The 15,721-nt window shown below is 38.0% G+C and overlaps 1 protein-coding gene across 8 annotated transcripts in view; it reads left to right on the forward strand.

Annotated features, from left to right (window-relative positions):
- RABGAP1L (RAB GTPase activating protein 1 like) overlaps window positions 1-15,721 on the forward strand; it is a 563,496-nt gene that overhangs the window by 426,779 nt on the left and 120,996 nt on the right. For all 8 annotated transcript variants that reach the window (XM_031435736.2, XM_064478006.1, XM_064478007.1 and 5 more), the window contains one exon: window positions 6,560-6,688. In XM_031435736.2, the coding sequence (XP_031291596.2) occupies window positions 6,560-6,688 (129 nt within the window). The remainder of the gene's footprint in view (window positions 1-6,559; window positions 6,689-15,721) is intronic.

Raw genomic sequence — 15,721 nt, forward strand, 5'->3', positions numbered from 1 at the left:
ACAGGTCAAAATAAATGAAGATTTACCAAGACAGTGTGTTTAGATATGGACTCTGAGCCTTATTTATCATTCCCTGATTCACAGAAGGACCATCAAACTACGAGAACATCAAGCACATTTGGAATTTTTGTTTATTTTCCTTCAAAGGTACACCTAGTAAAGAATAGTTTACCATTGATGAATCAAGTGCAAGCACTCCATTTTAGACGTCACCACAGGCATAAATTCTGTGTGCAGACTTGCCAAACACACGTTTCTTTGGTGAAATTAAAATACCAAAGCAAGAGACACAGGTATCCTAGATACCAGCTAAGTAATGTCTTCCTGTTCTAAAGCCTGTGCTTCCAGACGGTTCCCAGACCTCCAAACACATTTCTCAACAGAATGGAAATCCTGTAAGACACCATAACTAAAGGAAGAAAAAGCCATTTGTGGTGAATATAGTGAAGATGAGAAAGAGAACCATGCCTGGGTTTTTGTTTTGTTTTTCAAATAATCCCCTAAAATAATCAAACTTAGATTTTGCTGCTTATCAGAGGCCCTTAAAGAAAGATTTGTCATCCAAGAATAATGAGAGGTTTGGAATAGAAGCATCTGGAGCTAACACTCACATGTTAGAGCTGTTCATTCCCACCCACCCTGCCTTCTCTTTTTTAATCGCTTTAAAATGTGATACCGTGGCACTGAATTTTTCAGTGGGAAAAATACACTCAGAATGGTATTAGCAATGGCATGTAGCCAAAGTTCATGTTCTGTAAGTATGTGAAATTTGGAGAATGAGGAAAAACTTTTAGTTATTGTTCAAATTCTCTCCCTTTTCCCCCTAGATTTGTTTTTTCTTTTTGCTATTATATGACATGGGAAATTGTCAGATCATTATATATTAACATCATATCGGGGGGAGGGTATAGCTCAAGTGGTAGAGCGCATGCTTAGCATGCATGAGGTCCTAGGTTCAATCCTCAGTGCCTCCTTTAAACATAAACAAACTTAATTACCTCCCCTCCCCACCAAAATAAAATAATTATACAATAATAAATAAATATTTCAAAAATTCGTATATAAACATTCCATTAGATCATTATATATTAACAACATCTAACAGTGTTGGCTGTCGTTTCAGTATTCGTGATCTGGGCTCTGTGCGTGGTGAATCCAAGGGATTCTCAGGACAAGGAGGATTGACATGTGTCTATAGTCAGATGCTCCAGCTGTCCCTTTAATAGCCATTTTAAGGTTTAATTTTGATCAAATTTCTTATACTGTCAAATTGCATCCTACTTTTGTTTTTATAATTTGTTGACTTTCTTAAAACACAAAGTTATATGGACAGACAAAGGAAGAGCAGGAAGCACATAATTTCATAATTATGTACTTACAAAATTTATCTTCTTAAGTTATACTTCTACATTTCCCATGCCCGCATGCCTCTTCATAAATAAGAACGAAAATGAAACAGAGAAAATTCTTTTCAAAAAAAGAACATTAATTTTAAAGAGGAGATGAAAAAGCAGAGGAGAAAGTTTGTCTCCCATTTTTACCTCTTGCTGACTGCTGCGAGGATTACTCAAGAGATTGTAACTCTTAAAAGAAGTTAGACTCAAGTATAAAAGTTACCGTGTATACATCTGAGGCCCCCCAAAATATGAAGATAAATTTTTATATCAAAATAAGCCTTAAATCTACTTTATAATTTGCATTTTTAAAATTTTAACTTTTTAATAGTAGATATCCTTGAAGCAGACCTTTATGAATTCATGGAACAAGTATACGTTGATGTCTGTTGTGGGCCTGGCAATGAGCTTAGTTCATTTTACTGGGGCAATGGGAAGGATTCTTAAATTAACATCCTCTTACCTTTGCCTCTAGATATTTATTTCTACCTACTTGAAAAGAAATAGATATAAGACTTGATTAAATGTTTTTATAATTATCCAGGTAATCTTTTTATATAGTTCTGTTCATAGAAATGAAGAAAGAGGTAATGTTACCTTTGGAGATGTAATTGGTAAACATGTTTCATGTCATCACGTAAAAGGATTGGACAGAAAGTTTGGAGAGCAAAAGATGAGTGTTAGTAGAGCCACTGCTTTTCAAAAGTTACCATTTATTAGTTCTTATTCAAGAGCTGGTAGAGTTCTTTCCTTTATTGTACAAACACCTCTTTGCTTATTCAAGTTCCCTAATTCTTGTTTATATTACCTTCTGGCTAACATTACTTAACAAATAATGTTGGGAAAGTAATTGCATTTTAATTATTTGACTATTCCTTCACTATGGTTCTGAAAGCAATATAGAAAAACTCTGAGGATTTCCCAGTTGAAGAACAGTCTTTCCAGTTTAAATCACTTCTTCTAGCCTGATGGGGTTCTCTGCAGTGAGTACAGATGGACAGTGTCTAGAAGCCAGCACACCCTCTTTTGGGTACTTAGTTTGCTTCTTGAAATGTTTGTTACTCTTTCTTTTAGAGGTATAGATAGTTTTTTCACCTTTTTTTTTTTTTCTTAATGGAGATACTGGGGATTGAATCCAGGACCTCATGCACCACTCTACCACTGGTTTATAACCCCCCACCCTAAGGGGTATGTATTCTTAAAGCTTGGGTCTTATCACAAGATCATGTGTCAAACTTCTCTTCATTGTTGGAGGAGAGGGTTAACATGTCATTGTAAACTTAATTGTAACCATCAGTTAAGTTAATATATCCATAATCAGCTCACTGAAAATTGGTATGTGTGGTTGAAGCCATGTTTTAGTTTCATAGAAAGCACCCCTACTTGTAGTTTGGACTAATATTATTATATCAACGCTTGACGTTTGTGAAATACATATATTTAACAAAATAATAGGTACAAAATGATTCAAATTTTGTCAAATACATATGAGATGTATGTATAGAGAAAGAAAAAAGGAATATAAGCAATAACAAAATGTTAACTATGTTTATCTCTGGATGGTGAGGCCTTTTAGGCTTTGAAAAATATAGTTCCCACTTTTTCGGCACTGAACATGTTATCAGCAAAAAATCTATGACCCCACTATGTAGACATACACACATATATGTATAAAAATTATGATTTAACAAAGTATTTATTAAAAAGCAAACAATTTTCTGATAAATTCTTTAGACATCCAGATCTTTGTAGAGCGAGAGCTATCTATTCCTCAATTATAGAAGGAAAAACCTTTCAGGTTGTCAGAAAATGGAGAGTTGGCCCTCTAAACTTGTAATCTTCTTGTGGCATCCAAAGGCATTTGAGGTGATACTTAATGATTATGGAGGTCTCTTAAAGATAGAAAATTGGAGGAGAAAGCCCATCGGAATCAAAGTAGGACTGCAGGTTGTCTTCTGGAACACTGGCAAGCAAGGCTTTTATTAATGTGTTTTTTGCTTACTGGCATTTTTCCCCCGATGGGGTTGTCTTGTGTCATTTTTTTTTTTCATTCACAATGAAATTAACTTTGTTTCAGTCCATGAGAAGAATATGAATTCTTACAACTTAGACTGCCTGATTTATGGAATTTAAAATGTCAGTGATAGCAGGATACTGTTTTTAGCTACTAACATACCAGTATCTGAGCATATTTGGGCAACACAGAGACAACTTCCCAAACTATCATCTCTCATATTTGTTTTGGGGTTCACAAAATGCACTCATGTGCCTTAACTTACTTCATTCTCAAATACTTGAGGTTGAAGATATTCCCATTTGTAAAGCAGGAGAGCAATGGAGAGTTATGCGACACCGTGAATGAGCCAGAGCTAGAATTAGAATGGGTTTATTCCATCCTTTGCAGCCTTGCTTGAATACATTTAAAGTGCTTGACCAGGTACTTTCTAGAGGCTGAGATTAGAGGATTGAATAAAATGCATTTTCCACACTTACCTCAGGATTATCAGAGCTCCTCTCTTCTGGGGCTTGAGTTGGGCATCGCTGACAACAGTGGAAAGGACAGTCACAGGGTGCTCTGAGTTCTGGTTTCCAGAGTCTCGACCTGAGTTGGGCTTCAGCCCCACCCAGGTGGGGAGCTCCTTGCTGTACCTCCCCTGAGTCTAGAGCCTCTTCCAAACAGCATCTCTGTGTACGTGGCCACGCCTGCCTAGCCAGAGGGCAGAGGATATGTGATTTCTCATCTTTAATCGTAATGTTTCTGCTTTTGTATGAACTTAGAGGCTGGACTTGAAATTAGGCTTTGGGCACTATTAGAAAATAAGGTAACCATGCTGCTGCCTGCAGGCAAGAGACCGCTCCCCACCATTTGGGGACATCTGTTTCCAGGTGACTAGAGGTTAGTTGCACTGAAAATAGAAGAGGTGCTCTTAGGGGCTTTTGAATAATGAGGAAGCTGCTAGTCCTGTTTTCCTGCAAACTCTTGAGGTAGCCTGTCTTGAATTTTCCTAACAGTTACCAAAGAGATAATCATCTAAACCAGTGTTCTAGGTGGAAAAGGAATACTTGGGATGTGGTATGTCCGGTGTAACTGGTAGGTGGATGCTTTCGCAGTAATTCAGCAGTTGATATTTCAGTTGGAGAGGCCCTCTTTGGGGCTGAAGTTGTTTCCTGTAACTGCCTTTTCCAACTAAGTTAAGGTGAGTTGATAGCACTCTGTCACGCTGAACATTCTCTCCACCACTTGTCTAAGTACCTGTGAGGGAGGAAGTAAATCTGAGATGTACTGAGGCTTGTTTTTCCCTCTGGCACTGTTAACCTAGCTCTATTTTCTAATCACTGGTTTGTGGATCTAAAGTTGGGCCAACCTAGTCCTCTGTGAAAATGCCTGCTTTGTGAATTAATACAATATTTTATTTTACTGTTTCTGTTTAGAAGGAGGAGAGAAAATTACATATGTATAGCAAAAGAGAAATGAAAGTAGAATTCATTCATATATTCAGTAAAATTTAATTGAGTACCTCCTATATTCTAGGCATTAGTGTTATCACTGTGGATACAGCAAAGAGCAAGGCAGCCAGGGCCCCTTTCCTTAGGAGGAAAACAGATGTGAAACTGGAAAATGACCTGGCGGAAGATGACTTGGTGGGCTGGGGGGAAAATATTTAAGTGCTCGGAAAAGGCCTAAGTCACATATTTATGCTAAAATCTAGGTCACAAAAAGTTGTTATTTTCATGGAGTTCTGGGAGAAGAGTATTCCAGGCAGAGTGAAGAGCAAGGGCAGTTAGGAATGAACTTGAGGCAGAAAGAAGGGCGGTGTGCTTGGAGCTTGAGACCAAGGAGGGAGATGTGATTCAGCATGAAGTTGGAGGGGAAGGCAGCGACCCCAGATCACGAAGGGTCTTGTGGGCAGGGGTAAAGATTTTGGATTTTGTTTTGAGCACAGCAGGAACAATTGGAGAGCTTTACACAGAAAAGCAATATGATCTGAAAAAGTATCATCCAGCTGCTACAAAGAGAGTCGATTGCGGAGAGCAAGAGCAGAAACGGGGAGACCAGTTAGGCAGGCAGTGGCCCAGCTGAGAGATGCCAAAGGCTTGGACCAGGGCGCTGGTGATACAGTGACTCATTAGAACTCCTGTGACGTCCTTATACTCTTTCAATGCAGTTTTTAATGTTAATGAGCTTTACATTCGAACTTAAATAAAGTAATATTTTGAATTAGTGTGGAGTTCTATGATTTCTAGCCGCCATGTTTTTTTTCCCCCTTCATTTTATTTATGCAGTTTTTGACAGCTAAGTGCTGACTTTTAAAGCATCTGATTTCTTTTTGGCCTACTTCAGTGTACCCAGTCTGCCTCAGTCTCTGATTTGTATCTCAGTGTTTTCCAATGATTGCTTATAGTTGTTTATTAAACTATTTATTACCTTTCTTTTTACAAACTCTTTACTGCAGAAAGTACAGCAAAATAAAAGGAAGGGGAAAAAAAAAAACACATGATCCCACTCTCCAGGGAAATGTTTTATTTCCTTTCAGTCTTTTTTCTGTCCACTCATGTATTTATTTCTAAGCGGTTGTTATTTCTTAAGTAAATTTTGCAAACAATAGTTTTTATGAGAAGTTCAGTAGTTAAGTGGTTTGCTTCATTTACTTTTTCATCGCATTCTTTACGGTGCTAGAACAATTTCTTATTTTCTTCACTGGAGCGCTGCTGTCACTAGTTGAAAAGCCATCCTCTCATTAGGTGTTAATTATGTGACTCTGATGTGCTTTGATTGCATTGTCTGTGTCTTCAGCCAGCTTTGTAAAAATATCTTTAAAATGCCCACCAAGCTAAAGTCACAGATTATTCCAGAGTTCACATTTTTTTCCTTTTTTGGCATTTTTCTTTTCTCAAAGCTATAACTTGGTTAGCTTTGCCAGGATCCACTATTCTAATCTTCAGGTAATATAAATTAAATATATTAGCCTGTTAATTAATTCTTTAATTGCTTCTAGGATTCAGCTTATAATAAAGAAGTTAGAAATCTCTTCCTAAAAACTTTTGAAACTCACCTGGATCTTGCCTATAAAAGTGCATTCAGGAAAATAGAAATTCTTTTTTCAATGTGTTTGTTCTGAAAGCAGGCTAAAATACAATGATGATTCTTGGTGATTATTTTGTAGACCTCAAAGGAAGATCTTCTGCAGGCTGATTTTGAAGGTGCTTTGAAGTTCTTCAGAGTTCAGCTTCCAAAGAGATACAGGGCAGAGGAAAATGCAAGAAGGTTAATGGAGCAGGCTTGCAATATTAAGGTAAGGTCTATGAATTTATATACAATAAAGGCGGGACTTGAATGAGGAATAACATGACGAATTATGTAAAACCCTTTCTCTGTATGTTGCTGGATTTTGACTGTGTGGTGTGGTCTATGAACTAGTCTCTCATAGACATTTTTGTCAAGCTGGTGTGTATACATGGTAGCTGTACCTTCTAGTAGGACTTAAAGTGAAATTTGGCAGGTTCAGAGTGTAACAAGAGGAAGACAAACATTTATCTTACAGGTGGGGCTCTAGAATGGGATGCTGTGATAGTGGTTTCCATGGCAGCAGACTTAGTGTTTAGCTTTTGCCATCTGGTTTAAGATTATTTAGGACAAAGCAAGAAAAGCCTGCTCAGGCAACACTTTCTTTTCTCTGTGGGGCTTGGACAGCTCTGGGTGTTGATTTGCCCACCCCCATCCCACACCTGACAGATGTCTGTGGGTACGTTGCTCCTTATCATGTACCTGATGAAAGTAAACACGTTTTTTGTAAATAATTTGAAATAGAAATCTCTACCCAGAGAACTGTGGTATCAAGGTGAGATAACACAGTTTTAAAAAATTTGGAACCAATTTACTGATACAAATTCTTGTACCTCTGGAATATCCCAGAGAATCTTCTTACCTAACCATGACGAAGATAGAAATTTGCTTTCTGAACAAACAGACAAAGTTCCCAGGTCTTATGGACCCTGTATTCTTGTAGAAAGAAAGAAACAATAAACAATTAACATAAAGAATATATTTAAAACCAACCATACTTCAATTACAAAGAGAATATATTTAATTTGTATTTAGACGGTGGTAAATAGCTATGAGAAAAGAAAAAGTAGGGCAAAATAAACAAGATTGGATTGTTGGGGAGATGGAACACTACAGTTGTTGTTAGACAGAGTAGACCTCGCTGAGAGGCGAAGAAAGTGGGTTAGTCATGGAGAAGAGCATTTCAGCAGAGTCAACAGCTAGTTCAAAGGCCCTGAGGCTGGCTCGTGCCTGGGGAGTTTGAGGAACAGCAAGAAGACCAATGTAGCTGAAATGAAGTGAATGAAAGTGAGGATAATAGGCGAGGAAGTTCGAGAGCTCACAAGGAGCCAGAAAATGTAGGCCCTTATAACGATTTAGGCTCTGCTTTCAGTGAAGTGAGGAGCCCTTGCAGGGCTTTGAGTGGAAGAGTGATAAGATCTGTCTGAGACGTTAGAGGATCACAGTGTCTGCTGGGTTGAGAACAGACGATAGGAAGGTAAGGGTAGAAGTAGGGAGATCAGATGGCGGGGGTTGCAGTAATCTTGCTGAGAAATGATGACAGATTGAATCAGGGTGATAATAGTGGGGACAGAGATGGAATGGAGATGGAGGTGGTTGGAACCTGGGTATAATTTTGAAAGAGAACCAGAAGGATTTCATGATGTATTAAATAAACATGAGTGTGAGAGGAAGAGATTCCACAGATTTGGGATTGAGCAATTAGAAGATGGACTTGCGATTGACTTATTAAACTTACTACTTAAAATGTATTTTGACACAACTTCATTTAAGCTCAATACCTACTGTAACACTTTTTTGGTGTAACACATTTTTTGAATTTTTAAGTTATTTTAAACTAAATTTTTAATGTTAAAAAGTACAACACAATGCTGAAGGTAAATAACTTGAGGAGAAAAAAAATATATTGTCTTTCAAATGAACTCTGTATTCAAAGAGATCATTTTCTACAAGTATGAAGAAAGACAGGCCTCTGAAGTCTTCATCCTGAAATGCAAACTTTTAAAGCCTTTAGGGCTGACTGTTTCATTTGGCTAGGCCAGATGACTAAGCATAAGGCACATTTGTCTGTAGACTTTGAAAATACATTCCAGTGGTCATGGTGCCTTTGATTGGATTTTGTGGGTGTAAGTTTGAAAGGTAGGCTTCAGCCAGCTGTCAGGAAGAAGTGCTGTAAACTGGGGCAAAGCCGTAGGAATCTGTTAAAATAAAACATTCATTTCTAAGAATAAAAGAGTAGAGAGTTAAGAGGTATAGGTAAATGCATCCAAGGCAAATCTAGAATGATTGGAAAATCATTAGAACGAAAAACCCAGGAAAGTGATCCAAAAATACGAAAAGTACAGGAAAAGATTTCTTTTCCAATATGATTTATGCAATTTCTCAGAGGATGGAGGTAACAGACAATTGTCAAGTCAGAAACATGAGATCTAAAAGACACAGAAACATAGAATGTTAGAAAACAAGTTCCAAATATGATCTGAATGGATGGTTCTTGGGATGGAAGTGCTTTGTGCAGCCAGAGTGATTTGTTTTGACATGAGCAGACAGATAATGAAGTTTTTAAGTAATAAAGGGGTGGTTGTTTTGTTTCATGTTTTGTGTTAAGTTTTTTGGTTTGTTTGTTTTTTTGTTTTCTGCATTATCCAAAGAGAGTACTTTTTTCTTAGATATTTAAAACAGTACCCACAGGGACATCATTTTAACTTATAACATGTGATTAAGAGGCAGATGTGAAGTTTCACTGAAAGAAGAAAGACATAAATAGTGCTGTACTCAGGGATTATACTGGGTCTAGAACATAGGTCTCCAACCTGAAAGTTTAAGATTGTTTTTAAATCGAGACCTATATTTTAAAATAGCTTTTGTATCAAGATTGTAAACATACATACATGCATAAATACACATACACACACACATATATGTATGTCTGAAGAGATACCCTTACAATGTATGATGCCCTCTGATGTTTTTTTCTGACTGTATTATGTTTGATTTCATTTTAAATGTTTCCCCTTCCCCTCCAGTAATCCCCAAACCAAAAAGTTAGTCATAGGCCACTCAATCTATTTCACAGCAGCTTGCAGTTTTGAAACGACACTAAGGCTTGTCCCACCATTGGCCCCCCCAACCCCTTCCCCATTCTGGTACACTGCAGCCCGTGAGAGGTGGTGGAGGATGAGGTGTTACACTGAGTAATGGCAGTGGGAGTGTGGTAAGGATGTGAGTCATTGTGCCATCATTACAGCAGTATATGCCGGCACCTGGAAATGTCAAGGAACGATGGACTTACAGACCACGGCTGCATGTCACACAAAGCATTCACAGACCACAGTGATGGCAGGCGTGGGATAGGCAAAAAAGTTGAACTCAACAATTTCTCATCTGCAGCCTGTTTAAGATTAAGGATAGAATTTCTGCCAAAAGTAATAAAATTTTTTTGGATTTTAATTATTTTCAGAGTATGTGTGTATGGTTATATATAGTCTTTGACTAGCTATGTCCTCATTTAATTACCCAACAAAATGAATCACTTTCCTCTAACTTTAACCAGCAACTAGGTAACCAGTGATTTCAGTAAGCTGACTGGATTTAAAATAGATGCAGAAGTTACAGGTAAACAATCACTTGTCAGTTCTGTGTGTGATCTGTTTCTGTGAGCCTACCAACAAGGATTTATTAATAAAGCCCATTAGATTAGATAAATATCTTTATTCTCCTGAAACTCGTGTGATACCAAACATCAGGAATATTTTTCACTGAAAAATAAGCAGATGACATTCCCTCCTGCTTATACGGTCCAGTCAGGATACAGTCAGAAAATATGTTCACCCATCAGACTTTACTTTGAAAATTCACTTGGTTACTTAGCATATGAATACCCTGCGCTTTTGCGGAAAGGCAACTTCTGTTGACTATCATTATTCAGTTGTTTGCCTATGGTTAAAGTTTTTGTTATGCAGAGCTTCTTAAACTTGGATCTTGGCTTCATGGGCTGAGTCATTATAAATTTGAATTTCTTTATGTAAGCATTTAAACATTTAGTTTTTCCTGATGAGAAAACATACAGCTTTTATTGGATTTTTTTTAAATTAATTTTTTAAAAGATTTTTTGGGGGGATGGGTCAGGTAATTAGGTTTCTTTCTTTCTTTCTCTCTTCCTTCCTTCCTTTCTTTTTAAAATGGAAGTCCTGGGGATTGAACCCAGGACCTCATGCATGCTAAGCACGCACTCTGCCACTGAGCTATGCCCTCTCCCCATTATTGGATTTTTAGAGGGAACTCTGTGACTGAAAAAAATTAACCTTTGATGGGATAATCATAAACTTGTTAAAAAAATTGGTACTTCTCAAGAGCATAAGAATTTACGAATGGGATACCTATATATATTCAAGTATGTATCCATATAACCTTTATAGTTATTCTTGATCTGTTTTTTATACATTTTTATTTAATATCACTCACATGTTGTATTAGGCTAAATTGATGAAATTACCATTCTTATTGGTCAAAACCTGTAGGATATTACACATTGTATATGACTTAACTCAATATTTCATACCTTCTAATGTTGCACATAGGTGCTCTGTATGTAGACAGTGAAATACTAAAGTTTGGCTTTTTTAAACATGATGGAATTCATTTAGTGGGCATTGCTCTGATAAAAATAAAAAGATGAAGCAGAAGAGTAAAATATCTGTAGTGTAAGTTAGAGCACTCTATGTGGATGTACTACATGTATATTAGTTCTACGGCTGGGTAAACCCTTCCTGAGGATTGCTCTCCAAAAGCTGGAGAGTAAGTCTTTTTTTTTTTTAACATTGATTTTTATTTGGAACAATGTTACAAATGTCACAGTTACGGTGGACCTCAATAACAGCCAAGTTCATCACATGACTGAAAATATTCTATTGGTGATCTTCATAATAGAATGTTTTAAAATATAAAAATAACCTGTTTCACTTTTTTATTAGTAAAATAGCTTGGGCAAAATTAAAACTGCAACATCTGGTGTTAAACTAGAACAAGGGAATTAGGAAAGAAGGCTCAATTATTGAGTGTCTACTGCATGCTAGGAGCTGTGCAAGAAAACTTCTCTGAGGAGGTGAGAGTTAAGATGAGACCTGAGGGGTTAGCAGGAGTTAAGGAGTGTGTGGAGGCAAGCGGAAGGGCCTTCCATGCAGAGACCATGCAGAGGGCCAGAGGTAAGAAAATATGGAGTTGTTCAAGACCAAAACATAGTTCATGACTGGAGAATAGGGTTCGAGGAGGGAGGGAAAGAGGGAAGTAGAGAGAAGACTGGAGAGAGGAGGAGCCAGACAGCTAGTACAGAGCCATGTAAGCAGTTTGGATTTTATCCTGGGGACAGTGGGAAGCATCAAGGGGTTTTAAATAGGAGATAGAAATGATCAGAGTTGTTTTAGAAAAGTCATTCTGGCTGCTGTATGGAGAGTGGATTAAAATGGATAAGATTGTATATTGGTAATAGATCAATTCAGGGGTGGTTGCAGTAATCCAGGTGAGAAGTGACCAGGGTATTGTTATGGACTAGAGAGATATGGACAGAGTCCAGAGATATTCAAGAGGTAGAACCAACAGATCTTAGGGATTAAATGTGAGCATCAGGGCAGAGAAGGAGAGCCAGTGATGACACTCAGGATTCTTAGGCAACTTGGTAGTAATCACTCTGTGAAAGGAAACAAAGGAGAACCAATTACAAGGGTGGAAGATAATGAGTTAAGTGTTGGACATGTTAAGTTTGTGGTCCACAGTCAACAGTCTCATACTCAAGTACATAGAAATGTCCCTTAAGCGGGTGGATATATAGAATGGAAGTCAGATCTTCCGATGAGTTAAAAGTAGACATTTGGGTGTCATCAGTATGAATGAATTTTCATAGAGGAGCATAAAGAAGGATTGAGGATAGATTCATTAACATATAAAAGGTCAGCTGAGGAATAGAAGCTGGTGAGACTGAAGAGGCAGAAAGAAACCCAGAAAAGTATGAAGTGTGAAAGCTAAGGGTGAAGGTATTTATTTTCAAGAAGGAAGAAGTTGAACAAATGTCACTGATGCTTAGAGGTCACACAAGGTACTGAGAGTAGAAGTGGGCGTCGCGTGAAAGTTAATGATGAAGAAGTTCTTTAGTGGCCTCAGTGACAGCAGTTTCAGTGGAGTGATGATATATAAAAGCCGTTTATTCAGGGAATGAATGGGAGGTGAGTAAATAGAAAAGGGAAGATGAGACAATTCTTCTAAGGAGGTTAGTGTGGAGAGACGATGGAAGATGGAAGAAACAGCCAACAAACCAGAGACTAAGTACAGGAGAGAGAGAAGTAGACATGAGGTTGAGATTGAGTTTTGGTCACAGGAAAATGGGATGTGGGGAGGTACCAAAACATCGAACTCTAAGAACACGGAGAATGGTGGAGGAGGACATTAACCGACTTGTCAGTGATAACCCAAGGGAAAAAAATCTTTTCTCCAAAAATGCTTACATTTTGAAGATAGTTCAGTGACGTCAGAAGATAATACTGACCTTTGCTCAGTTGGTGGCTCGGGTTACTTAGTGGCAGCGAAATCATGCCAGTTGCTATTTTGCCATCCCTGGCTGGTTCCTATGATTTGCTTCTCTCTGTCCTAATAATACTGCCACCATTTTATGTTAATCACAGAGGTCTGAAATGCACTGAAGGAGGAATAAACAAAGACAGCAGAGGCAGTAAGAGCGGGGGAAATAAGAGTAAGAGGATGGACCCAGTTGCTAAAAGCAAAGTCTTCCCCTAGCATCCTCCTTTCACAGAAAATCGTCATCCCACCCCATGCAGGAGAGGTCGCCACCAATGACTAGATGTTACCATGGTAACTACCTGCCTCAGAAAACTCTAAGTCACCTATATACTGTGATGGACAATTATCCACTCTCCCAAAGTGGATTAATACAGTTTGATCTTACCCCTCACAAATCATGTTTTTAATGGGATAGTGCTAAATTCATTTATCTATAGAGAGGTAATATTTTCCCTCTAAGACCTCCATATTTGTAACCATGGATTTGAATTATAACTTTGAACATAACTTTCACACTAGAGCAAAACTATAAAGAACATTTGTATTAAAAGCAATTTACCTCTAATTTCTTCATGCTGTTTGCTATTTCTCCCTGGCTATTGTTGCTGTGTGAAAACAAGAATGTAATCTCCCAAATAAAGGCTCTTTTTGAATTAGCAGTGAGGCCACACAAAGACTTTTGTTGACCCCATTAATCTAAAATATGTGCCCTTGTGTGCACCACGGAAAGGGTTCATTTTCAGTGGAACCCCATCTTGTAAAGACCTCTGCACATTAACAACCACAATTTGAAATATTTGGTTTAAAGTGTCATAATCTTCTGCCAGGGAAATGTTAATTTTGTTATAGGCGACACTGATGTGATAATTAACGAATTGATAACAAGTTCGCTTTTACATGAAAACAGTTGCCTCATTTTTCCTTTGAAATAATAAATCATTGAATTTTCCTACTCCAAAGAAAAATAAGATAAATGGATGTAAAAATTGATTTTCATATGGGCATCTCTCTTTTTTTTTTTTAAGAAAAAGAAATAATGCCTCCTAGGTATAAAGCATTATGCCCTTACATGCATCCCAGACTTGATGCAGTATCGTTAGCTCTCCACATAAAATTAACAACAAAAAAGGACACTTCAGAACTACTGTTTCAGCTAGTGGTTTCTCTCTTCTCACACTTAATTCTTTTTCCCTGCAGCTAATTCACTCTCAGCAGTCTTTTTAAGGCTTAGTAAGACCAATGGTTATGCTCTTAAGTGGGAGTTTCCATATTTCATGTAACTTTCTGCAGTATTTTGCTAATTACCTTTTATCCAGTTGTTATGATTTATGTTTATCTGTGTAGGAGACTAAAGTTAGAACTCGCCTTCGTTCTTTGGAAGCAGTTGGTAAGAAATAATTTTACCACAGCTATTTACAGCGAGAACCACATTTCTTTGGTGGTTGTTTTTTTTTTAACTGCTTGAATGCATATTAAGATTATATTTAAAGGATGCTTGACAGTTTGTGGTTGGAGATCTGGTTTAGACAAGAAAATAGATATGGTGTTTCTCTGTGCTCCTGTTGCTGCTCCCTGGAAATAGTTTAATTTTGTTTTTTTAGCTAGAAATAGAAGTAAATTTCAACGTCTTAGGTGTTGAGAATAGGTTAGGTTAGGAAGGCTTGGGTCCTGGGGGTATTTCAGATGTCAGTGCCTCTGCTCTGGGGAATGTAGGTAAAATTACATTACATTTACCTAGCTGACTCATACTCTTTTTTCATGGACTCATGGATCCATTTAGCATTTAGCTGGGAAGTAATTGAGTCTAGTTAATACTCTGGAGAACTTACTATTTTACAATTATGCCTTTGTCTCCCCTCCTTCTGCCCCTACCATGAAAAATTCTTTCCTTTTGAAACGATGGAAACAACTTGTAAATGAGAATAGCCACCCAAAAAAAGACAGTGAAGATTTTTAAGTGTTATTCACATGTCTCCAACTGTTTGTCAAGCTTTCTGAAACTCCACTTAAAGGCGAACAAACGGCTGACGGGCAAATTATATCCCTTGCTGTAGTGGATAGTTGCAATGAAACAGGCACTCCTTTCTCATTGTCCGTTCTTCTGGCCTGTGGACTTTTTATTGCTGCCACCTGCGGGAGGGAGCGGTTTCTTTCGTCGGGAAAATCTAGCCTTTTCCTTTCCTGTGCCCGTGCGACTTTCTACCCCAACTGCTGTCCTGTGTCGTTCAGATGGTTTTGTCGTCATCCTCTCATCACTGTCATTATGTGAGGGACTCCTGGAGTACAAACCGCAGGAAGAGGTGCTAGAACTTCATGTTCTGTCACGTGGGCCAGGTTAGGCTCAGTCTGGCCCAGGTTTGATGACTTTGTCAGCGTCTTCCATGCAGTGTTTCATTCCTGCTCTTCTCCAGGCACTGCGTTAGCCTCTGTTACCCCCTGACTTTAGGATCGCTGTGCCCCCTACTAGCTCCTCCTGTTCATTGAAGTTTCTCACTAAGTTGATTCCTAAATAGGTGGTACTTTTTTTTTTCCTGGGTCTCATGTCTGCCTCCAGTTTCATGTCTATGGTGGTTTGTTAAGGTTTCTATAATAAAATAGGAATTAATTTTCTTGCAGTTTTGGAAGCTAGAAGGTCAAGATCAGGGTGTCAGCAGGTTGGTTTCCTGTGAAGCCCTCTCCGTCTTGGAGGTAG

This window comes from Camelus dromedarius, chromosome 23 (genome assembly GCF_036321535.1).
Source record: "Camelus dromedarius isolate mCamDro1 chromosome 23, mCamDro1.pat, whole genome shotgun sequence".
Lineage (NCBI taxonomy): Eukaryota > Metazoa > Chordata > Mammalia > Artiodactyla > Camelidae > Camelus > Camelus dromedarius.